The sequence below is a fragment of the Postia placenta genome (assembly GCF_002117355.1).
Source record: "Postia placenta MAD-698-R-SB12 unplaced genomic scaffold POSPLAscaffold_3, whole genome shotgun sequence".
Classification (NCBI taxonomy): domain Eukaryota; kingdom Fungi; phylum Basidiomycota; class Agaricomycetes; order Polyporales; family Adustoporiaceae; genus Rhodonia; species Rhodonia placenta.
This window is the reverse complement of record NW_020169834.1, coordinates 2807529-2831203: the sequence shown is the minus strand read 5'-3', so window position 1 is coordinate 2831203 and position 23675 is coordinate 2807529. Positions and strand designations below refer to the sequence as shown.

The following is a 23675-nucleotide window of genomic DNA, read 5'->3' as shown; positions in this document are numbered from 1 at the left end:
TCCGGGTGATGCCTGGGACCCGCGAATATCAGGAAGTAGCCGGAAGGAAGCCATCTACGTCACTAGCCCAAGGGCGTTGGGACCGTGGATCCCCAACGGCCCGCAATGGGTAGGAGAGTGTGGTATCACGCGACCGACAAAGAAGAGCTTCTGAGCTCACTGCAAGCTGCTGGTGCACCAGATCCAGTATAAGGTGTCGTACTACCTGGAAGCACCAGACTGTCATGGAGATAAGAAGATCCAGAGTTTGTCAGTGACAAGTGTGAAATTGTGGTCAAGCTAGACCCTCGATGGGAACTCCATCGCTCTGGAGAGACCACACTGAATCTGCTTTTGAGGTATGTCAAGATATGCCAACGGCAGGTCGCACGGAGACAGTGGAATCTTCACGGTACTAGCCATGAGAGTTGGTAAGAAGATGAGATGGTATTGCTACCACAGATACGTCTTTCCTCCGCAGAGAACAGGAGAAGAACGTCAGTCGAAGACTGAAAAGATCGAGACAAGATTACGGCTCACTTACAGGCCTAGGCAGGCCGTCCTTGTCCCAGAATGAGCTGTGAGGAGCTGTATACATTTGTGGCGTCGCTCACGCGTAAAGCTTAAAGTTTGAACAAGAATCGTCAGGCAATGACGGGAATGGGTCCTGGGCAAATCAGACAAACATGCTACCGGCCGCTGCCTGACAGATAGGTCTTCGTGCTGTGCATGACACACGAGTCACGGCACGGCGCAGGCTAGAGTGCGGCCGAGAAGATATGGAATGCAGAATGCAGGAAAAACAATAGGGCTGAATCGGCTCACCGCAGTTATGATGAAAGTTTGCAGGAACGCTGCTAAATTTTACGCCGCTGCCAGTCAGTAGAGCGTCTGCACGCAGCAAGGAATGCTGTCCGACAATTTTGCCCCGTCTTGGGCGGCATCATAAATTAGTGCCTGCGAATGATAAAAGCCTGAAATGACATAAACATGCTATCAGTACATTTTAGATATGCGGCGAAAGCAGGCGGATGGAAAATCTGCTCCCGACAAGCTATGAAAGTCCTGTAAACGTCCTAAAGGCGTCGTGCACGATGCATGAGAATAGGCAGTGGTCCAGGTCGCTTTTCATTTCGGCCAAAATGCTCAGCCTACAGTGCATCAAGATTCAGCGGATGTCCTGCTGAGCTATTCCACAGATATTAGCCACCTTCTAGCATAAGTAGTGGTTCGTCTCCTTGCCAAAGGCCAAAGAATGCAGTACTCTGGGGTCACATCAGCTTCCGGGTTTCCCGGCGGTCTGATCGGGAGTGAGTGTTTCCCCACGGATATGTGAATGTAAAGTTGGCTGGCATTATGGACACAACGCATCTGCGTGGTCACTGATACACCGTGAAAGTATGCATACCTCGCGATAGCAAGATCAAACGAGCCATTGAAAGAAGATGCAGCACTCACCAGCAGTCCAATTGTGATGCTGTGACTCCGGGACATAAGACGGGCAAAATTGAGCATCGAACACATTGTACCACCGCTAGTATCCTTGACATGGCATTTTCACTCTATTCCATAGTAATGGTGCGTGTCTTGAGGTCATGAAGGTAACATGTAAAAGCCTTGTGGCGCAATGTGCGTCGCCGCGCCCGTGAGTCGCTCTTGCCACCCGCCATGACGACCCCGACCCACGGCAGCGACATCTTCGAGTCGAACCTATATGAAGGCCACCCGAACCTGTCCGAGCTGGAGGCGGAGGTGCTCTGGCAGTATGCCAAGCTTGCACAGAACATGAAAGAGGTGCGTCGGCGCCACAGACGTGCCGTCTCGTGCCCTTTTGCCCTCGGCGATCGCGACTCGCGCGCTGACTTTGCTGTTTCTCGCTCGTACACGAGGGCAGCTTATTGCAGAGACAAAACGAGTTAGTGAGGCCCCGGATGAGACTTTGTTGAGGAGGGTGAGGGCACTGGAGGTCAAGATGGGTTTGGTTCTGACACTGGTGAGTAAAATGTGGGATGATCAGGCGTGTTGTTGGCTAACGACGCGTGCAATACCTGTCTTCCTTGTATCCACACAGTTCAAAGCCTCGGTTTGGGCGGTCATCAACGAACAGCCTGCCGAGGACACTGCCCAGTACGCAGACTCGTTCGCAGAGCAAGCATGAACCACGCCGCCCTCACTTTCCGCGTCGCACTCATACCCTCGCCCTCGACGGACGACCCATTCGCTCTTTGTTAGATTGTATCCTATCACAACTTGCTGACTATATCAATACACGGTGTATTATACGCGCAACCCCGCCATGCGGCCCGCGAGCCCCGTCGCACCCACCGGCGTAACCTGATTCACATCCCACACCACCAGTTTCCCATCGAGGCCGCTGGTGCTCACGCGCGTCACAGCCCCCGGCGTGCCCGCGTAGGGGCGCACACTCGTGATCGTGTTCTGATGCACCGTAAACAGCTCCGACTCGCCCGACCCGCCCGGCGCGCTCCCTATACCGCGCGTGTCCGCATTGCGGAAAGTGTTGAACGCCGCGCTGTTCAGCCGGCCGACGGGCGACGCGAGCCCCGCGCGTGAGCCTCCCGCGGATTTGGCCGAGTTGGGGTCGTCGAGGCTGCCGGTCAGCTCCCAGCCGCCGTCGCTCCCCGAGAAGACGAGCGGCTGGCAGTCGTGCCCTGCCGCAATGAGCGAGTTCTCGTTGGTCCAGGTCAGGGTGAGGAGCGGCAAGCTAGTTAACTTGATGGTGTAGATAGCTGGTCCGCCAGGATAGACGATGCTGATGGAGCTGTCATGACCTGACGATGGTATCTTGTGAATAAAACCAGTGCTGGCGATATTGTGATGCACTCACTTGCAAAGGCTAAAGCATCTCCAGAGGGGGAGAAGCCAACGGCATGGACCCAGCCTCCGGTCGGACTAGTGTATTCTCCGCAGACGGTGTTGAACGGGAGCTTTTCTCCCCATACAGACGCCGCGGGCCTGCAGCATCGTGAATTAAGCAGTGGGGCGGGAGGACGAATCACACACACCTCTTGTCGACATCCTTGATGTAGGCAGAGAAGACGCGAGCCTTCATGTCAGCACTGCCAGCAGCAAGTAGCACATTGTTGGGATGCCAGTCTACTGAGTGGACCGTAGACCTGATCGGCTTCTTGAGCAGCCTTGAGACCCACCAGTCGCCCTCAGGGTCAAACGAGCAAATGGCAATCGCTCTGAGCATGCGACAGTTAGCGAAGGTGTATTCCATCTAGTGATACACTTACCGAGCGCCGCTTGCCACTGCAAACTTGTCTTCATTCGGGCTCCATCGCACATGAGTAGCGGCCCTGTTGATCCTCAGCAGCACGAGCGTAGGCTTCCAAATCATGCGCCCGGTCTGCGGGTCGGGGCTCTGCTGCCACACATAGGCATTCCTGTCCTGGGCAGCTGTGACAATGCGGTTGGAGTTTGGGGCCCAGTCGATGGACGTGATGAGCTTGTCGTGCTAGTAGTCGCGCGCGCAGCTCAGCAGTGCAACTCAGCAGCATGCTGCACCAATATCGCGGCGTACCTCAGACAGCGTCTCTGTGGGCTTCCACTCATGTCCCTCGCGCGCAAAGATCTGCACGTCGTTTGAGTTCAAACTCACGGCCACCTCTGTCTCATGGTCAATGTCTCGTCGATTGCATCGTAGAGAGCTGGATATATTACCGGAGCGATCAGCATTGAAGGAATGCGAGGTGATAGCGGCCTGGGTTTGCGCAAGAGGGTATATTTCAGGGGGTGCCATTGTTTCCGCAGAGGACTAGCAGTCTACTACTGCAGCTATAGACGGATGGTGGGTGTATGCAGGGACTGGTCACTGCAAGGACTGACGCAGCTGGTGCCGACAAACCGAATCGGTCCGGTTCAATCGGGATCACTTCATCGACGAGGCGCGGCCCCTCGGACTACGGTAGTACTTATCGTCTTGGTTTTAACTGTCTCTCAAATCTTAAGTAACTGGTATAAAGAACTGTGCAATGCAACTGCAGCATCCAGCGGCTGGTCATCACCATCACCGTCTTCTGATATTGTGAGCGTGCGCCGTCGTCTCAGGGCCACGAGGCCGCGGAACACAGCAAGTGTCCATAGAGCATCGCAAAGTCACAACGAAGTTACCATTTCTCAAGTTTTACATGCACCGAGTCCTCCGCATTATGCAAATAACAATGTGTCATGGCCGCCCAAAGTGATTTACTAGACACTTTGCGGAATTGACTAGTGGTTACCAATACTCAACTCTGATGGCCGTATTGTGTTTTCAGGCTGCACTCGTTGCAGCGGAGGACCCTCCAGCGATCTCATTAATGGAAATACAACTACATGGTTCCTTCATTTAGCATGCCCCCGGGGGACTGAGTTGTCCGTCGAGAACCCGCGGATGTTACCTCTATGGACCAAATCTCCCCGAAGGTTCGTGGACCTATATGAGACATCCGATATTCACATACCCTGCTAGATGCATGGCGCATTGTGGCACTATCGAATCTCGAATTTGTGCCAAATTGGCGGCACAAGTAGCCAATGTCCAATCTTGCTCTACTCAGAAAGGCCATCTGGACGCTGCTTCTCTGCCCGTCGACCAGTATGGCTACTTCGACAGCCCGCTGGCTCAACATGTGCAGCCGTCGTGGACATGCGGGGACAAACCCTCCGTTTGGTCCTGCCTGACCACCTTCTGAACGAGCACGAGCACGGGGAACCTTGGCTCTCCAGGCGTATATAGACACGCCTCCATCTCAGAGAGTCCCCAGGCAACAGGTCCCCTGCTCCCTACAACCTCACGGTCCGTCGCCCATCCCCTACGACTAAGCAATCATGTTCTGCAAGGCATCTCTGCTCACCGTCGCTCTGGCACTCATCGCTTCTGCAACTCCCATCACGAAGCCCGCCGGGATTCGTATTCCGATCCAGAAGCGCAGCGGCTTGACAAAGGCCGATGGTACGGCCGACCGTGACGCCATCCTCCGCGAGAGGGTGCGGGTGCAAAAGTGCGCGCATGTACCACTGGCCCACGGAGTTGTATGACTGACGTCCATTTGCTTTTACAGCAAGCACCGCAACAACCTGATCACCATCGATCGTAAGATGGGTCTCGAGAACTACCACGTCGGCGCGCACATCCCGCCGGTTGCGACGCTCCCGGAGCATCTCCAGAAGCGTCAGTCCGAGTCGCTCACGGACCAGCAAAGTGAGGAATGGACCGGGACCGTCGCCATTGGCAGCCAGAGCTTCATCATCGACTTCGACACCGGCTCTTCCGACCTCTGGGTCCCGTCCTCAGACTGCAGCTCTTGCCAGACCCAGGACACATATGACCCGTCCTCGTCCTCGTCCAGCGAGGAGCAGAGCGGCACATTCGCGATCTCGTACGGAGATGGCTCTACTGCCTCTGGCCCCATCTACAAAGACCACGTTGAGAGGTTTACTTGACCTGAGCAAACTGACTGTCTAATCAATCTACTTTTCCCCTCCATTAGTCAGCGTTGCTGGCGTCTCCGTCACTGGCCAGACGTTCTCTGCTGTGACCAGCGAGAGTGGGGACCTCGTTGGCGGGCCTTTCGACGGCCTGATGGGCATGGCTTGGCCCGCTCTTTCCGAGCTCAATGCCGTATGTTACAACCCTATCAGGCCGTATTATAGCTCAACAGATACCCCCACAGGACCCCTTCTTCTGGACTGCCATTAGTCAGGGTGTCGTTTCAGAAGGTGTATTTGGCTTCTACCTGTCGGACAGCGACTCTGAGCTGTACCTCGGTGGCACGAACTCGTCTCTCTACACCGGTGACCTCGAGTACCACGACCTCGTGTCCTCCGCTGGATTCTGGACGATTGGCGGCGCGAGCGCCATCGTCAACGGGCAGACCGTCAACTCCGACTTCGAGACTATCATCGGTATGCATACGCGTCTTCCGACATGGTGCCATTCCCGCTAAATCGAGCTTGCACAGACTCCGGCACGACCCTTATGTACGGTCCCACCGACGCGGTTGCGAAGTTCTACTCCGGCATCAACGGCGCGCAGTCGCTCGGTAGCGGTTTATACGGTATTCCGTGCGACTCCTTCCCCACTGTCGCGATCAGCTGGGGTGGCAGCACCTTCACGATCTCCCCGAACGCGTTCAACCTCGGCAACGCTGGCGACGGGCTTTGCTATGCTGCCCTTGGCGGTGAGAACTTCGGCTTCGGCGACAACGTCTGGCTCCTTGGTGACACGTGAGTATCCTGTTTTCCTTTTTCAGCAAATTGTGGACAGCTGCTGATGCTGAGACATTCATCAGTTTGATGCAGAGTGTCTACACCGCGTTCTCCGTCGACAAGTACGCGGTCGGCTTTGCGAACCTCGCATGAATGATGCCTGATGATGCGATGACTGATTGATTGGTTGAAGAAAGGTCAGCTTGTATTTTTAGACATACTTGTACGCGCATTGTGGGCCTCCTGAATGCTATGGCTGATTTTGTACTCGTATCTGGATACGTAAGACATAAGACACTGATACTTGCACCAGACTGACTACGCGACCGAGCGCAAGCATCTAGGCATTACTATCGTTTTTGTCGCTTGCCGGTTTGCACGAGATGGCGCACCTCGACTTGCTATGTGACGTACCACTGGCAGTAGTACCGCAGCGAAGTTGATTGAGACATACACGTCTTGTCAACAAGATCGGCCGGCCTCGTGCCGTGGATCTTAACACACTGCTGGAGAAATAGATCTCCAGTTTGTCTTCCATATTGGCTGTACTCAAACCCCAACAGCACTTATTATGTGTGTCGGTGTCGGGTGTTTGAAATCTCGTCATTTTGTTCTACAGCAAACCACCACAGTAATTCTTGTACTCGATCTCGAGTCACCATGATCGTAAGTAAAGGTGGCGCAACCGACCTGTATGCCAGTGGCTTCTATTCCCCAGCACATGTTTCAACAATGTACTTACCGCTCAAGGCATAGTGCCCTAGACTGACGCAGATGGTGCGGACAAATCGAATCGGTCCGGTTCAATCGGGTTCTCTTCACCGATGACGAGGCGCGCTCACTCAGGCTCGGACCACGGTACTTAACGTCTCGTCTTGGGTTGTCTTTCAAAACTCAAGTAACTGCTATAAAGACACTTGTGCTATGCAACACACTGTGATTAGTGTCTGCTATGTGCTCTTGGTCGCTAGACTCGGTGAAGTCCACAGCGCTAGGACCGGGTGAAACTCCAATACGCATGCATACCGAGGCTGATCATCAGTGTGTTGGAGGCTCGTGTCTCTGTAACAAGCCAATCGACCATGGTAACGACATGCTTGATTGCAAATGATCCGGGCCATGGTGGAGATAACGAGAAAAGCACGCTGACCTTACCGCGTCGTACGCATGCTAGCGAGCGCAGGCGCATATGTACATGAAACTTCGCTAGCCGGTGAGTACTGACTCAGTGTCCGCGAACCGTCAGTCATGGAGTCTGACGCAAATTGCTCTACCCCAACGCAGGCAGCATCCGGCGGCTGGTCATCACCATCACCGTCTTGTGATATCATGGGCGTCCGGGTGGCTGCATAGTCATGACGAATTCACCATCTCTCAAGCATCGAGTCCTCCGCATTACGCACAGGACAGCGTGCCATGTCCCTCAGAAGTGATTCACTAAACACACTGCGGATTTAATGAGTGGTCACTAATGCTCAACGTTCAACTCTGATGGTGGCGTTGTGGTTTGAGGGCCGCGGAGAAGGACCTTCCAACGATATCAGAAATGGAAATTCAAGGGCATGGTTCTTTCATTTAGCATGCTCTCGGGGACCAAATTGTCCGTCGAGACCCGCGGATGTTCCCTCTATGGACCAAATCTCCACACAGGTTAGTGGCCCCATATGAGATATCCGAGATTCACATGGCCCGATGAATCCATGTGGGTGCCCTGGCGATCTCGGATCTCGATCTAATGCTAAATTTACGACACAAGTACCCAAATGTCCAGTGTCCCATCTCACTCTGCTTAGGATAGCGGCAACAGGCCATCTGGACGCTGCTTGTCTACGCGTCGACCAGCATGGCTGCTATCCACATCCCGCTGACCGAACATGTGCGGCCGCCGGGCATGCGGGAACAAGCCCTCCGTTTAGTCGTTCTGCCCGACCACCTTCTGGACGAGCACACGGGACCATGGGTCTCCAGGCGTATATAAACATGCCTCCATGCAAGAGAGTCCTCAGGCAACAGGTCCCCTGCTCCCTACAACCTCACGGTCCGTCGCTCATCCCTTACGACTAAGCAATCATGTTCTGCAAGGCATCTCTGCTCACCGTCGCTCTGGCGCTCATCGCTTCTGCGACCCCCATTGTGAAGCCCGCTGGCATTCGTATTCCGATCCAGAAGCGCAGCAGCTTGACAAAGGCCGATGGCACGGCTGACCGTGACGCCATCCTCCGCGAGAGGGTGCGGGTGCAAAAGTGCGCGCATGTGCCACTGATTTATGGAGTTGCATGGCTGACGTTAAATCGCTCTTACAGCAAGCACCGCAACAACCTGATCACCATCGATCGTAAGATGGGTCTCGAGAACTACCACGTCGGCGCGCACATCCCGCCGGTGGCAACGCTCCCGGAGCATCTCCAGAAGCGTCAGTCCGAGTCCCTAACGGACCAGCAGAGTTCGGAGTGGACCGGTACTGTCACTGTTGGCGGCCAGAGCTTCATCATCGACTTCGACACCGGCTCTTCCGACCTCTGGGTCCCGTCCACGGACTGCGACTCTTGCGAAGCCCAGGACACATATGACCCATCTTTGTCCTCGTCCAGCGAGGAGCAGAGCGGCACATTTTCGATCTCGTACGGAGATGGCTCTACTGCCTCTGGTCCCATCTACACCGACGATGGTGAGTAGTTTACTTGATCTAAGCCAACAGACCCTGTAATTTGTCTGAATTTTCCCTTCATCAGTAAGCGTTGCTGGCGTCTCCGTCACTGACCAGACATTCTCTGCTGTAACCAGCGAGAGCGGCAACCTCGTCGGCAGTCCCTCCGACGGCTTGATGGGCATGGCTTGGCCCTCTCTGTCCAAGCTCGATGCCGTATGTTCTAACTCTATGAGGCCGCATTATAACTCATCAAATACCCCGACAGGACCCCTTCTTCTGGACTGCCATCAGTCAGGGTGTCGTTTCAGAAGGTGTATTTGGCTTCTACCTGTCGGACAGCGGCTCGGAACTGTACCTCGGTGGCACGGACTCGTCCCTGTACTCTGGTGACCTCGAGTACCACGACCTCGTGTCCTCCGCTGGCTACTGGACGATTGGCGGCGCGAGCGCCATTGCCAACGGGCAGACCATCGTCTCCGACTTCGAGACTATCATCGGTATGCATACGCGTCTTCCGACATGGTGCCATTCCCGCTAAATCGAGCTTGCACAGACTCCGGCACGACCCTTATGTTTGGTCCCACCGACGCGGTCGCGCAGTTCTACTCCGGCATCGACGGCTCACAGTCACTGGGCGACGGTACGTATGGTTTCCCGTGCGACTCCTTCCCCACCGTCGCATTCACCTGGGGAGGCAACACCTTCACGATCTCGTCGGACGCGTTCAACCTCGGTGACAATGGCAACGGGATTTGCCAAGCTGCCCTTGGCGGCGATGACCTCGGCCTCGGCGACAACGTCTGGCTCCTCGGTGACACGTGAGTGTCTTGTTTTTCTCCGGTAGACTGCGAATAGCTGCTGATGCTGGGACGTGCGTCAGTCTGATGCAGAGCGTTTACACCGCGTTTTCCGTGGACAACAGCGCGGTCGGCTTTGCGAACCTCGCTTGAACGATGCCAGATGATGTGATGATTGGTTGTTGTGAGAGAAGTGTGCTTGTATTTCTAGACATACTTGTACGCGCATTGTGGGCCTCCTAAATGCTATTGCTGTGTACACACCTGGATCTGGATCCGCAGACACTGATACTTGCACCAGACCGACTACACAACCGAACGCTGGCATGACTAGACATCTTCTATCTTCGGAAAACCGTTTGACAAATGAGGAACAGGAACGCCAGGTGAGGGCGCGTCAACGTCGCGCCGACCCCGACGCGATAGCATGCCATCACGCTCGCGCGCACATGCGAGTCGTTCGGACGCGCTTGGTCGCCAACAGACCGTAAGACTATGGTAATAACTCTGCAGCATTGTACTCGACAATGGGACACCCTGACCGTAGAAGAGGGTGGCACAGCTTGACGGCATAGTAGCGAACCGTATGCCAGTGGCTTCTACTCAACATAATCTCGATGGTGTACTGCTCAAGGCATAGCGCCAGTTACCATAATCAGGCTCGGTCGGGAATTGCCGCGATCTAGATGATCGAGTTCCTCACTGACAACCGTCTGGCATCGTGTAAGTAGTACTTGCACCAGGGAGTACTTGCACACACGCATTCAATGGAGGAGCTATCGACTTGTTCATGAAGACGCTCAATCCTCTTACGCAAGCAATTGCCAGGGTACTTACCATGTGAAGCGACGATAGATGGGCCGAGTCTCTGCTTCGGTACGTAGATCGCGGTCAAGAATGATGCCGGTGCTGGAATATGCTGGACCAAACTCGGTCTTCGGTACACTTGAAAGAAGAGTACTACGCATCAAAGTTGCCAACTCTACAAGTACGCTTGATTCCGTGGCCCAGCAAGTCAAATCAAATGAGACAACACAAATAAGATTAGAACCGGCCTGCTACAACACTAACCCCCCAGAGTAACGACAACGTACACGCCGCAACAAGCCGCCTCTACGACGCTAGGATATGATGGGAGGTATAGGTATGCTGCATTGCTTATCGTAGATGAGTTGAGCCAAGATGTAGACAAGACAGGGACGTAAGAGAGACAGCACAAACGTAAACGGCAGTCCGAATCCAGGGATGTATGGGCAGGGGACGACGGGAGGGGACAGAGGGGACTAGACCAACGATATCGATGTCGATGAGGTGAGTAAGATACTTCTACTGGGCTTTCTATTTCTTGAGTCAATCGGGTTCTGTTCGGTTTCATGTTTATCTTTGATAGCCCGACGCGGAGCCGGATCGGGACTGATCTAATCTGTTCGATCGTGGCGAAGGGGGACTAGATGATGCAGTAGCCACCGTCGACGCGGATCTCGGAACCCGTCATGAAACGGGACGCGTCGCTCGACAGGAAGACCACGGCGCCCTGTGCGGGGGATCAGCGCACGCCCCAACAGCAAGTGTTCAGTCCGTGTACGTACTGCCAAGTCCTCGGGGTCACCCATCTGGTCATGAGAACACCCATGTGAGAAGCGATCAATACAAACAGTAGTCAAAATGACATACCCTCCCCATCGGTGTCAGGCTTTCCCATGTTTTCTAGTGATCCCAGCAACCGTCAGTACGCGTGGTGCAGGCTGTACGACACCCATCACACACCTTGAGTTCCTGGTCGTGCGCCAGGATGGTCTTCGTGAGCTTCGTCAACATATAACCCGGGCTAGACTCGTCGTGCGCTCAGCGTCGGTCTCCCACACACTACGTCATGGGAGCGCACCTCAGGCAGTTAACGCGGACGCCCTTCTTCGCCCACTCCACAGCAAGACTCGCCGCCATGTGTTTCACGGCTGTAAAGAGCGGAACAGAGTAATAAGCATAAGCTCAAGCTATCCCGCGATCGCGCGAAGCTTGCCTGCTTTGGCCGCGTTGTACGGGGTCTGTGGCTGGGGAATGTTCACGATCTGAAATGTGCCCGAGCATCAGCAACGCACCCGCCGTCACGCATGACGGCACCCACGTTGGCACTCATGCTTGCCACGAGCGTGATGCTGCCTCCACCCTGGGGTATCATGTTCCGAGCAGCTTCCCGTGCGGTGAAGAACGCGCCGTGCACGTTTATGTCATACAGGCGCTTTATGCGGTCGAAGGGGTAGCTTGTGCGGAGCGGGGTCAGGCCCGGCGACATCCCAATGCCGAGACGACTCACTCGAACGCAGAGTAGTTCTCGACGATTCCTGGACACGAGAACAGTCAGGGGCAGGCGTCAATCACGGCGTCCGGACGACGCACCTGCTGACGCGACGACCGAGTCTATGCGCCCGTACGTGTCCATGACGCGGCGGAACGCCTGCTGGACGGACAGCTCAGAGGACACGTCGCAGCCGATGCCAATCACATTGTAGTCGCCGGGTTCCATGTCACTGTCAACTTCACACCTTATCAGCACGCCGCGGGAGACGAGCGCAGGGGCGGTTCCTGACCGCACGACGCCTTGACGAGCTCCTGCGCGGCCTCGGCGGCCTCCTCCTCCTTGAGGTCGAGGATGGCGAGGTTGGTGCAGCCGGACTGGATGAACGCGCGGCAGAACTCGTTGCCGAGCCCGCGCGCGGCGCCGGTGACCATGCAGACCTGTGGGACAAAGCGGCGGCGGGGGCTGAGCGGGTGCGCGGGGGGCGTGCGGCGGGCGGGGCACGCACTTTGTTGGCCATGGAGAACTCGGGCAGGGTCTTGAGGACGCGCGCTTTGGCGGCGACGGCGGTGTTGATGGTGGACTCGGCGCGGGCGAGCACGACATGGCGTGGAGGACGCCTGGCGAGGGCGAGGGATCTGGAGACGGTGGGGAGGGGCTTGGAGAAGAGGCGAGAGCTCATCGTCGGGAGGGCGATAGGGGGGGCGAGGCTGGTGGTGGTCGGAGAGGATGAGAGGAGAAAGGGCGAGCTGTCGAGGAATTTATTGGAGTGGAGGAGGACGGTATTCTCCGCCCAGATTTTAGGAGGGCGTCGGTCCGATCAGCCAGGGGGGCGTCTCTGGAGAAGAGAGCCAATGAGGGCTGCGTCGCCCGCCACCTGACTGCCCTGCGCACCCGACTCCCAGCCGAGAACGCTTCCGCCGCCTCCAGGCCTCCACGCAGGCGGGCTCTCCCCATTGGCAGACCCCTGTCCCCCCGCACTCCCCCCCTCATCGCGTGCATCAAATAGCATAGACGTATGTATACTGGTATAGTAACGACACAACATGGGGCATAGGCAAGACGGACGCGGGTATCAGCAACAGTGTATCCTACCAACATTAACGGGCTCGCGCTAGACTATGCTACTACTAGGAAAGAGATAGAAATAATACCACACCCCCGTCGGCCTCTCTAGGAGCCCGACGCAGGCATCCGATCCGCATAACGAAACGAGAGAACAAACGCGGATCTCGTCCGCAACAGCCCCCACCACCCCAATCGCCCCGCCCAACTCGACGATCGAGCCCCTGATGCAGGAACATCTCCGCATGCCCCTCGCCCGATCACAGACACGCAAACTTGGACTTCCGCCGCTGCACCTCCTCCATCCGGCTGTCCAGCTGCGCCCGCGCCCGCTCCTTCGCCCGCCGCTCCTCGTCCAGCCGGTGCTCCAGCGACTGCTTCTCCTCCACAATCGACCGCCGCACGTTCACCACCTCGTTCTTCGCTTCTGACAGCTCGGCGCGCAGCCCGCTTATCTGCGTGTTCAGATTGTCCCGCTCGCGCGCAAGCTCCGTCGCCTGCATCCGTGCCTTCCGCACTGCGCGTTGAGGGTAAGAGAAGCAAGGTCAGCGATCGCCGCTCGCCGCAAACAAAACAGAGCATCAGGCTTCGCCGCGCGCACACATTGCGTGCGAAATGAAAGAATGCGGGGGCGGGGAAATACACTCACGGTTTTTCTCCGAGTCGCCTAGTGACGACTCCAGCCGCGAAACGAGATCTATGTGCGCCTGCAGGTCGGTCTCACAGTGTGTCAGCTGCTTGTTGAGCGTCTTGATCATCGCTTCCTGCTCCTCAATTTGCTTCGCCTGCTGTTGCACCTGCGCCGACACCTTCGGATCAGGCGTAGCCGACGGCGATGGAGGTCCGTTCGCCGTTGACGGCGCCAGCGATGTGGTCGGCGTTGACGGAGAAGCGAGCGGTGTGTCCATGCCCAGGGGCGAGCCGAATGTGGAGGTGGAAGCGATGCTCAGCTGCGGCTCATGCATGTGCATCGGCGCCGGTGGGATGGGAACTGTCGGTGGGGGTGCAGGCGGTGGCAGCTTGGTCGGCGACATGCCGTTCGCACGGATTCCGCGGTCCAGAGCTTGGCGTGCACCCGGCGACGGGCTCCGCACCAGTTGCGTCTGCAGCTCGCGGAGCATGCCGTCCTGTTTGTTCTTCTCCGCCTGCAGGCTGTCCATCTCGTCCTTCGTGCGCTGCAGGTTGTCATGAATCTCCGCGATCGCAGAGCGGTGGCGCTCGAGTTCATCCACGAGAGACTCGCGCTTGGACGCCTCCTTGACAAGTTCAGACGACCTCTCCCGAGTGTCCTGCAGTTCCTGCCGGAGCTTCGCCACTTCGGCCGCTAACGCGTCACGTTCCTCGTTCGAGCTGTTCAGCTGCTGGTGCAAGAGACCAATGACACTGGTCTTCTGCTGCAGAACCTCTTCGTGGGCCCTCCGATTCTCCTCGCGCGCGACAAGGTGCTCATCCGCAGCCGCCTTGTACGATTCGAGTTCATCGAGTACCAAGTTGTGGTTTTGTTGCAGACCTTGTACCTCATCGTCACGCTCCTTCTGCATCTCGCTGAGCTGCAGATCATGGTCTTTACGTAGGACCTCGATCTCTTCCGCGTGCCTCTGCGTCAGCTCCGCGAGGGTGGCGTTGATCCGCGCCTTCTCTTCGGCGAGAAGCTCTCCCGTTCGAGCTTGTGACTCGTCGAGGCGTTGACGATGATGTTCTTCGGTGGCTGTAAGCTGTGCCTGAACTTCCTCGATGACAGCTTGGTGTTCAGCCTTAATCTGGGCAATTTCCTCCGTGTGTGACTGAATAAGAGTAGAGCGCTGCTGCTCTGCTTCACCGGCGGCACTTGCAAGGGCGACATTGTGCGCCTCCTCCAGGCGGGATAGCTCTTCTGCGTGACCGCGCTCGACCTCCTGAAGGACCACCGCCTGCTGCTCCTTAGCAGCTTGCAGCTCGGCCTCTAGTCGCTGGTGCATGTCTGAGCTCGTGGTCGTGAGCTGCGTCCGAGCCTCTTCCAGCTCAGCTGTCAACCGAGAAATCTCCTGCGCGCTTTCATCGTTGAGCTTCGACACCTGTGCAGCGTGCTCCGTAGCCGTCTTCTCCAGGGTCGCGCGATGCTCGTCGTCTCTGACAGAGAGCGCCCGTGCGTGCTCGACCTCAAGTTTCGCGAGGTCGTCGGCGAAGGCAGCTTCCCTCTGGTTGAGCGCCTCTGTGTGAGTCGCGTTCAGCCTTTCCTTCGAGCTCCTGAACTGCTCTTCTTTGGCTGACAGCGCTTCGGCGTGCTCGTCTTTCAGCTTCTGGATATCCTCGGCAAACTGCTGCTCCTTTGCACCAATGGCCGAGACATGCTCCTCCTGAAGCCCTTTGAGGGCGGCGTCCCGCGATGACTGCGATTCCGAAAGCGACCCTTCACGAGCAATCTCCGTCATCCTCATCTCCCGGGCGTGCTCGTCCTTGAGTCGCTCCATAGCCGTAGCCGCCTCCGCTGCCTGCTTCTCAAGCGCCAACGCGTGTTCCGAGCGAAGCTTGGTCAGTGCGTTGTAGTAATCTGCCTCCGTCTGAGAAATGTTGGCGGCGGCTTCCTCAGCTCTGCGTTTGAGAGCCGCGTCATGTTCTGTGGTCAGCTTGGACACAGCGGCTTCATGCTCCTTCCGAGTGTGGTCCAGCATGTCATCGACCTCTTGACCGCGGCGCTTGAGCTCTTCCTCGTGATCAGCCTGAAGCTTTCCAAAGGCGGCTTCGTGCTCCTGGTGGGCCTTCTCCAATGTAGTATGCGCATCAGTTAATTGCACACGCAACTCGTCAAGCGCGCCCTGGTGCTCCTCCTTCATGCGTGCGAGTAAGGCATCGACCTCAGCCTCCTTCGTCCGCAAAGCTTCTTCATGCTCCGACTTGAGCTTCGCGATCTCGGCCGCATACTCTGCTTGAGCACGCTCGATGGCCTCCAACAGTTCGGTCTCGCGGGCTTGTACCCTAGCAAAAGAATCGGTAAGGTCGGTTTCACGGACTTCGGCTTGCTTCAGCGAGTCCGTAAGGTCAGCTGTGCGCTGCTCCAGTTGCTGCAGCCTCTCCAGGTCTTCACCATGCTTCTCCAAGTCGTCTTCGTGCTTCTTCTGCAGCGCTTCAATCTCGGTAGACATGTTGTGAGTCTACGAAGGGAACGCTTGAGTCGACTGCTAGAGCGAAGAACTTTGCAGAACGCACCTGATCGCGAGAGAGAACACTCAGTTCCTCAAACTGTTTGCGCACTTGGCTCAACTCGGTATTGAGAGCATCTACAGCCTCACGATGGCTGGATTCCTTCTGGGCCATAGATCTGCGTCGTCCGGAAAAGGTCAGATCTATCGCTGACAGAGTTCATCCAGAAGTCAAACCCACCGCATGAGCTCGTTGAGCCTTTCTAGAGATTCATCCGCATCTGCGACCGGTAGCCCATCTTGGGTCTCCTGAATGTGTAAGCTATGACGAAGCTGCTTGAAACGGGACATAGTCTTAGGGGAGAGGTTTAGGCTAGCGTCTGCAGTCGCATTGCCATTCATGAGGATCACAGGCGTGTCAGCTGAGGGCGATGTGAGGTTGGCAAGCGTAGTTGCGCGCTCCTTATCCTTCAATGACGCTTCCAGAGCAGAGATCTCGGTTTCCCGCTCCTGGAGGACCTCCTGGAGGCGCATGATCTCTTTCTCGAGACTAGCGACGGACCGTTCGTTGGAACCAACATTTACGGAAGGAACAGAGATGGAGAGATTGGGTCTAGAGTGAGAGCGGGTAAGGGATAAGGAACTACTCGTGCCGTGACTGGAGGTAGAAGCGTTGCGCGACCTGACCGAGGACAGCTCCTGCGAGAGCGATACAGATTGCGATACAGACCTGATGAAGACGTAGGGTTCAACGCTTCAGTACAAAACTAATGTGATGATTGCGACTGAATTACCTGGAGTGGAGTGACTCTGTTGACGATGCTTGCCTGAAAAATGGGCGCCTTACAGTCCCGTTGATCTGCGATTCGACGCCGTCTTTGGACACAACCCTCGTCATCCTTCTCCTAGGAGAAAGATCAGCCGGCCGTTCTGGAGACTCTGAGGGTGCAATCGGGGCGTTGACCTTGGCCTCTTCCAGCTGGGCAGCTAAATCGGCTATCTCGCGCAGCGCATCACGGTATTTCGCGGTCACAGACGACAGATCGGCGAGCGTGGCTGTATGCGTTTGCTGCAGTGCAACGAGCTGTCCTTCGACAGAGTTGTCCGGTCCGACAGCCAATGAGTCGGTGCTCGGCATTGTCTTGATAGACGGGGTAGAATCCTCGAGACTCTTGCGCGCCTTGGCGACCTCACCGACGAGATCTCCAAGACGTTCCCTGTCTTCTGCTGCCTCCTTCTTCTTTGCCTCCCATTCCTCCATCTTTAGCTCGAGGGCACGCACTTTCCGCTCCCGCTCCTCAAGATCAGTCCTCCAGCTCTCTCCGTCCTGTGCAAGGCTATCCAAGCGCGACTGCAGCACCTCGACTTCTTCTCTGCGACGGTCGCACTCCTTCTCAAGATTCTCGACCGTCTCGCGCAGAGCCAGAACGGACTCATCGGCACGCGCAAGTCGCGCCTCGAGATCGGAGATGTACTGAGATGAGTACGACTCCGAGTCTTTGAACTTGGAAATCTCGCGCTTCAGGTCTGTAATAGAGCCGCTGGAAGAAATTGACGTTTCATCATACTGCTTGACTTTCTCTTCCAAGTCGCGGATGTAGGCCTATAATCGCCGTGAATACTGGAAGACGCAAAAATAGCGTACTCCTGACCTCATTGGATGCTTCTCGTTCCGACAATTTAGCCACGCGCGCCTTGAGTTCCTCAACATACAACTCGGTCGTTGCATGTCTATCGGACAGCTCAGTGTATTCCGCCTCCTTCTCCTCGTACAAATCATTTGTGTGCCTCAGCGCCGCACGGTTCAGGTTGAGCTCAGCCTCCATTGCATTGATCGTCTTCTCGTACTCCTCGATCACAGGCCCTACAATCTCTTCGTATTTCGCCGTCCCTCCGATATGGCCGCCCTTTGAGTTGCGCTGCTTCTCCGCGAGCTCTCTGCGAAGTCGGGTGAGTTCCTCCGTGCGTTCTACGAACTTGGCGCGCAAATCTTCGTAATTGTTCTGCAATTCGGTCATCTGTGCGAGGACCTTGCGCCCCGCGCCCTCCGACGAATCCAATGAGTTCGCCGGAGCATTAGCTGAGCTCGTGATGGTACCGCCTTCTTTGAGAACCTTGAGCTCCTTTCTCAAGCGGGTCACTGTGCCCTGCAGCCACTCGAGGTCATCCCAGCCGTCCTCTTTCTCGTTGGCCACTACCCGGTTCTTGATGTTCCGAGCACGATTCGCGTACTTCAGCGTGTTGATTGTCTCCCCGACATTCCATTCTGTCGGGCTAACACACGCAATCATGAGCGTATGGGCATTGCCGCCAAGCGAATCTTGCATCAATCGCGTAAGCTTTGAGTCACGATATGGAATATATGACGCTGTGTGCGACTTCGCTCGTGCCGGATCGCCCAGAGCAGAGATCACATTGCCGAGAGCGAGTAGACCGCTGTTAATGGAGATACCCTCCTTAATGCGCTCCCCAGCGGCCGCAGTGCGCTTGAGCTTTGGAACGCAAATGGTCGTGATAAGTAATACCGGCGTTTAGATACAGTGAGAGACGTACCCGCTCAGAGCCCGCCAGATCAACGAAGTGGAACTTGGACACAACAGTGACCCACTCGCCCTCGCCGTCATCAGCAGCATGATTTGTTCGCCCTCCATCAGGCGACAACAAGCCCAGCGAGCTCGCTGGTCGGCCTCCCCGGCCCATTGCCGTCTGGAAACTCGGCGTTGCCGGACGTCCGAGGGTCGGGGACGACACTCGTACTTGCGGTGTCCCGATTAACGCCGAGCCGGGGCGTGCGATGCGCGATGGTGGCCGGCCGCCAGGCGGCAGGGGCGATGAGGAGCGCGGCGGAGGCTTTGATCCCGAGAACTTCTTTTGCGTTAGAGTCAAAGAGAAGATGGCATGGGACCGTGATGACTGCGCATTCATGTCCGTTTCATTTGTCCGTCTGATCGCCGTGCCTTGACGGATGAGGCTATTGAAAGTCAATAATAGGTGAGTTTAGAATACTTGTAAGCATATGCAATCAATCGGAAGATTCGTGCACAGAGGGATTTGAGGGAACACAAGCATTCCAAAATAGTGGTTCGGTGTCATATAATCCGGTTTGTCGAGGTCTCTGGCACCTGCCCAAATTCCCCTGTGCACAGTTCGCGGCGATGCGCCCACATCATGATCGTGATTGCAATGGCGCACTTACCTCATGACCTCACTGGGACCTTTCACGTTTACTTCGCGCAGTCCCTCCCAGATAATGTGCCCCTGCTTGTCTTCACGGATCTGCACTTCGCGCTTGCCAAGTCCCTCCTCCATATTGAGCAGGTCGATTAAGTCTTCGTTGTATATCTCAATGAACGAACCCTTCAGGCTGTAGCTCCACGAATCGCCGCGCTCCTGCTTCAGTTCTCTACAGCGCGCGAAGATGGTGGAAACGGCCCTCGGAATGATACCCATGCCGTTGTAAGGGTCGTTGGGGTCGGCGTCGAGGTCGACACCGGTCATAGTGAATGTCTTACCACTACTCGTCTGGCCATACGCCAAGATAGTACAGTTGAAGCCGTCAATAAAGCGAGAGATAAGGGGCTGTGCGGTGGAGGTAAAGAGGGCATGTTGTGTGGCAACGGGTGGGTGCACTTGATCGAACGTGAAGACCTGCTTTTTGCCCGCGCCCGCGGCGCCCGTAGATGCTGCAGCACCAGGGCCAGTAGAAGGAGTGGCTTCCACAGAGACAGTGGTGGGGGACACGGCGGTGATGACCGACCGTTGGAAACGAGCGGGAATGGAACTGGCGTCCTGCGTGGTGGTCGGTCGAATGCGCAGGGCTGCGGGATATGTTCGACTCGGATCGGGAACAGGAGGCTAGTTACTTACCGACTTGTACAGAGGTTGTCGCCGCATTCGACGACGATGGCGAGGGTGCCATGGTGAATGGGGACGTCGAGGACAGCGACGGCGGGGGTTGGGGGCGGGAAGGGGATTGGTGAGAACGGGTAAGTGGTCGAGCGATGCAAAACAACTGCCTGAATAGGCGAGCCCCGTTTCTAGTCACGTTGTTGATGCGATCAAGTAACGCCGTAAATCAGGATTACTGCTTTCTAACGGGGATTAGCTCTAGAGGCCACTACTAAAGTACTAATCATTCGCTAATGCATGGCAACCAAGCTGAGCCGACATAATGATCCCCGAGCAGTTTGAACGTGAGCTGCAAGTGCCAGCGAAGATCTGCCATCAGTCTACGTGGTACATTTAGAATAGAGATATTCCAATAACGTCCGGCCTCATGGCCATGTACTCACGGCTATAAGCCCAACAACTCAAAACCCCGACGGATGTTTACAGACTCCTATGGCTTGTACTCTATGTAACAGCAAGATATACGTACACTGGTAGTACAATCCAACGAATACGTCAGAAGACTACCGAGCCCAGGCCAGATGCGCTGCCGTCGCTCTCCACCTGGCCCGACTTGTCTGTACGAACCTTCTTCGCCCATCGTAGGCCGCATGCGTTACACAGAGTCTTCGGTCCAAGTGGGCCCTGTACAGTGCATGAACATAGCCCAAACGACCAGTCGAGTTGATGAAGAATATCGCACCTTGCGCCATTCAGGCGAGTCCGTCCGTCCGCAAGTCACGCACACATATTGTTCTGCCGTACCGCCAAAGGACCGCTTTATCTGGGCGCATCAAGAACAAATCGTCAATCAGACTAACGCGACAGTATCATTGATGGAATGTACCAACCTTCTTCTTTGGTCCCCCGCACTCGCTGCCGTCGTCATCTCCGGTGGGGTGTTCAGTATATATAGCGAGCGAGCTCCCGTCGTAGTTCGTTCGACTCATGGCAGTGATACTATCGGGCACCATCTCCTCGTACGAGCCATAGTAACCCTCGCCCACCTGTTGGCCGTGAACCGTTTCCTGGCTAGGTGACTGGTTCTGCAATGTTTGACCTCCGACCGTTGCGTCCAGAGCACTGTTCTGCGCGCGAAGTCGGACCAGGCGCTGCTGGAGGCGCTCATTCTCCATCTTCAACTCAAGAAAAGTGTTGAGCCTGTGACAGGCAGCATGAGTTACGCCAAATATAGCACTAGCGCGGGAGGAATACTGACATGGCCGTATTGCGACTGGGGTAAGGCTTTGCCATGGCAAAGAAACAGCGGAACTCGCCTGTATCCGGGAGGAAGTGCGAGTGGCCGGTGATCTCGAAGAGCACCTCGCGCGGGCGCGACGAGTAATCACTCGCCATATAAAAATCGTTCTTGCACTGTAGGCGAGAATATGCAAGGAGAGATTGTTTACTCTGGATGCATTCCCGGACCATACTGCGAAACGTTACTCGGTCGTCCGCTGAATCAACATTACGTTAGAACTCATCCGCGCAAGTGGCTATGAAACGTACTATTCATAAAGTCAGTGAGGTCAACATCGACGAGATCCTCATCTTTCCATCCGAGCAGCTCTGTTACAGCTGCGCCACAGTACCAGACTTGGCACGTTGCGGACAAGACGAGGATGATCGCCTCGCTGAGTTCTGTGACGAGTAAATCCGCCCAACGCTTGCGCTTCGTAAATTCGAAGACTTGAGCCTCCTTTAATCTCTGTCCAGCACTGTTCGAATTAGGAATCGGTACTGAGCTCGAGCCAACCGCGCTCGGCGTTGTCAATGACGCGCCAACCTGCGAGTTCGCCTGGTGTATTTCCTGGGGAATCGCCTCCGAGAGAGACATGGTGGGAAGAGTGAAGAAAGCGGGAACGGGTGCAGAGTCGCATCGCAGAATTGTACATAAGAATAACAGATCTCGCGAAGGATAAGTTACAGTTCTGTCATAGAATGTGTGTGAGCGCTCCACAACAGGCAATGTAATTGCTGATTGAATACTTGCCATATTTGGCATATATGATCGGTTCCGCGTTTACTGTTCCGTGAATTTCGTCCTTGCACAATTGAACGCTCATGCACATGTCTCTGATCGGATGGCAAGGGACTCGGATGAGTCACTTGTCCATGGGTTGCGCACAGCCGCTGCATGGTTGTGACTCCGTCCATACAAGCGTCCCCTTGATCTTTACCGCACATTCATCGCCGTCCAGCTTCTGCCAGACTCACCATATACTAGTAGGCTAGGCATGACTGATCCGGAGCTACACCTCGTCCGCTATAAGACTGTTCAGGAATTCTTGCACGAGATGAAGCCGTTCGATGAGAGCTTCATGAATCTTGCCTTGGGCCCGCTATGGGACGACATAAGTACGAATCCGACCCGATCAGAGGAGCGATCTGAACTCTCTAATCGTCCCTTATTCGCTGTGCTCAGCGCCAACGTGCTGGTGTAAGTCCTGTGCTTACCCTGCCATAAAAGCTAGCCGCTGACCCAACATGTGTCCAGGATGACATTGACCAGAGATACTGCACACCATCCCTGGAAGTTGGCAATTCCAAGCACACTTAATCCAGACTCGGTACACTATCAATTCACCATTGCAGGCGCCTCCCGATTACTCGCGTCGACGCTAGACGCGTTAGTGGAGCCCGGGGGCATAGGAAGGATTGCTGCCCCTTCTCCTGTGATGGACGTATTTATCGACGCATGGGCTACCTCTCTGAGTGGCAAGGGCATCCAAATTACCGCCCTCCCACTAGACCTTATCGCCCGCTCTTGTTACGCAACACGCCAGACGGTGCCTTCCTCCTCCGCATGTTCGTTACCGGCAAACATCACGATTGCGCTTGCGGCAGCGGAAGACGTATCTTCCCTCGTCCCTCTATTCGTCGATTTCACATACCACACGCATCAAGTTGCAACGCCAGAAGCCGCGCGTGCATCACTCTCGAGAGCAGTGCAGGGCCACAAGTTGTGGGTTTGTCGCTTCGATGGCGACATCGCCGGGTTCACCGTCGTTGGCCGCGAGACGCCGAACACCATAGCGATCCGAAATGTGTTTGTGCGCCCGGAGCACCGCCGCAAGGGCCTTGCGGAGGGAATGGTGGGCGTGCTCACACGCTTCTACCTTGGGCTCGACACTGTGTTGGAGCCGCATTACCCGATGGGACAACCGAAGCGAGAGGTCTGTTTACTTGTCAAAGACCCGGCCGTAGAGAGGATATACGCGCGGTGTGGGTTCCTTGTAGGGGAGGACGTGCGCGATCCGGAGACGGGCCGGAAGGCGTGCTATGCTTTTGTGTCTCGTGGTGTGCAGACGGTACGACAGACATGAAAAGCCCTTACCATACACTTATCTCCATGCGCACACAACATGTTCGTGATGCTTGAATATAGATACAATGAGTATGAAAGACCGCACACGTCTTATACTTAACAGACAGACATGGAAGTTTATCAAATATTCCCTGGCTGACCGTGAAAACATAGTCTGGGAAGAAAGGGCAAATAGTATAGACAACGTGAGAAGCGTATCCTGAAGACTGCCATGTCCAGCGTTAGTGCCATCGACCTTACATGGTTTCATGGCAATGGGCCGATCGGAGATAACGCAACGCTGTTGAACCAAAACGAGACCTAGAGTCAGCGAAGTGAGGACACTGAAATGGTTTAC

General features: G+C 55.7%; 8 protein-coding genes across 8 annotated transcripts; 4 read left to right on the top strand and 4 right to left on the bottom strand.

Moving 5' to 3' along the window:
* Positions 1-1647: 1647 nt before the first annotated feature.
* POSPLADRAFT_1135454 (hypothetical protein) lies at positions 1648-2137 on the top strand (the record flags this gene model as incomplete). The annotated part of the gene is made up of 3 exons (XM_024484584.1): positions 1648-1773; positions 1874-1972; positions 2051-2137. 3 exons carry the CDS (start codon positions 1648-1650, stop codon positions 2135-2137), a joined length of 312 nt encoding a protein of 103 aa, XP_024342347.1.
* A 66-nt stretch (positions 2138-2203) lies between these two features.
* On the bottom strand, positions 2204-3745 carry POSPLADRAFT_1179265 (hypothetical protein; the record flags this gene model as incomplete). Its single annotated transcript, XM_024488651.1, has 6 exons — positions 2204-2771; positions 2828-2955; positions 3006-3188; positions 3240-3460; positions 3527-3612; positions 3667-3745. The coding sequence occupies 6 exons, from the start codon at positions 3743-3745 to the stop codon at positions 2257-2259; spliced, it is 1212 nt and encodes a 403-aa protein (XP_024342346.1). The 3' UTR covers positions 2204-2256.
* A 1070-nt stretch (positions 3746-4815) lies between these two features.
* On the top strand, positions 4816-6348 carry POSPLADRAFT_1054288 (hypothetical protein; the record flags this gene model as incomplete). Its single annotated transcript, XM_024480504.1, has 6 exons — positions 4816-4988; positions 5049-5420; positions 5482-5608; positions 5661-5892; positions 5949-6213; positions 6279-6348. The coding sequence occupies 6 exons, from the start codon at positions 4816-4818 to the stop codon at positions 6346-6348; spliced, it is 1239 nt and encodes a 412-aa protein (XP_024342345.1).
* A 1917-nt stretch (positions 6349-8265) lies between these two features.
* POSPLADRAFT_1032259 (hypothetical protein) lies at positions 8266-9795 on the top strand (the record flags this gene model as incomplete). Its single annotated transcript, XM_024476840.1, has 6 exons — positions 8266-8438; positions 8499-8863; positions 8928-9058; positions 9111-9342; positions 9399-9663; positions 9726-9795. The coding sequence occupies 6 exons, from the start codon at positions 8266-8268 to the stop codon at positions 9793-9795; spliced, it is 1236 nt and encodes a 411-aa protein (XP_024342344.1).
* An 870-nt stretch (positions 9796-10665) lies between these two features.
* On the bottom strand, positions 10666-12641 carry POSPLADRAFT_1179260 (hypothetical protein). The gene is made up of 11 exons (XM_024488650.1): positions 12447-12641; positions 12231-12378; positions 12040-12177; positions 11957-11984; positions 11768-11903; positions 11663-11711; positions 11528-11597; positions 11410-11470; positions 11317-11349; positions 11232-11255; positions 10666-11176 (listed from the first exon to the last, which is right to left on the bottom strand). The coding sequence occupies exons 1-11, from the start codon at positions 12618-12620 to the stop codon at positions 11090-11092; spliced, it is 948 nt and encodes a 315-aa protein (XP_024342343.1). The 5' UTR covers positions 12621-12641; the 3' UTR covers positions 10666-11089.
* A 290-nt stretch (positions 12642-12931) lies between these two features.
* On the bottom strand, positions 12932-13827 carry POSPLADRAFT_1039133 (hypothetical protein). Its single transcript, XM_024477494.1, has 2 exons — positions 13653-13827; positions 12932-13520 (listed from the first exon to the last, which is right to left on the bottom strand). Exons 1-2 carry the CDS (start codon positions 13759-13761, stop codon positions 13264-13266), a joined length of 366 nt encoding a protein of 121 aa, XP_024342342.1. The 5' UTR covers positions 13762-13827; the 3' UTR covers positions 12932-13263.
* Positions 13828-20526: 6699 nt separating this feature from the next.
* Positions 20527-21847, bottom strand: POSPLADRAFT_1044893 (hypothetical protein; the record flags this gene model as incomplete). The annotated part of the gene is made up of 6 exons (XM_024478634.1): positions 20527-20655; positions 20714-20788; positions 20862-21171; positions 21230-21467; positions 21520-21718; positions 21797-21847. 6 exons carry the CDS (start codon positions 21845-21847, stop codon positions 20527-20529), a joined length of 1002 nt encoding a protein of 333 aa, XP_024342341.1.
* A 400-nt stretch (positions 21848-22247) lies between these two features.
* On the top strand, positions 22248-23642 carry POSPLADRAFT_1135096 (hypothetical protein; the record flags this gene model as incomplete). Its single annotated transcript, XM_024484544.1, has 3 exons — positions 22248-22450; positions 22508-23321; positions 23514-23642. The coding sequence occupies 3 exons, from the start codon at positions 22248-22250 to the stop codon at positions 23640-23642; spliced, it is 1146 nt and encodes a 381-aa protein (XP_024342340.1).
* Between the last annotated feature and the right edge of the window lie 33 nt (positions 23643-23675).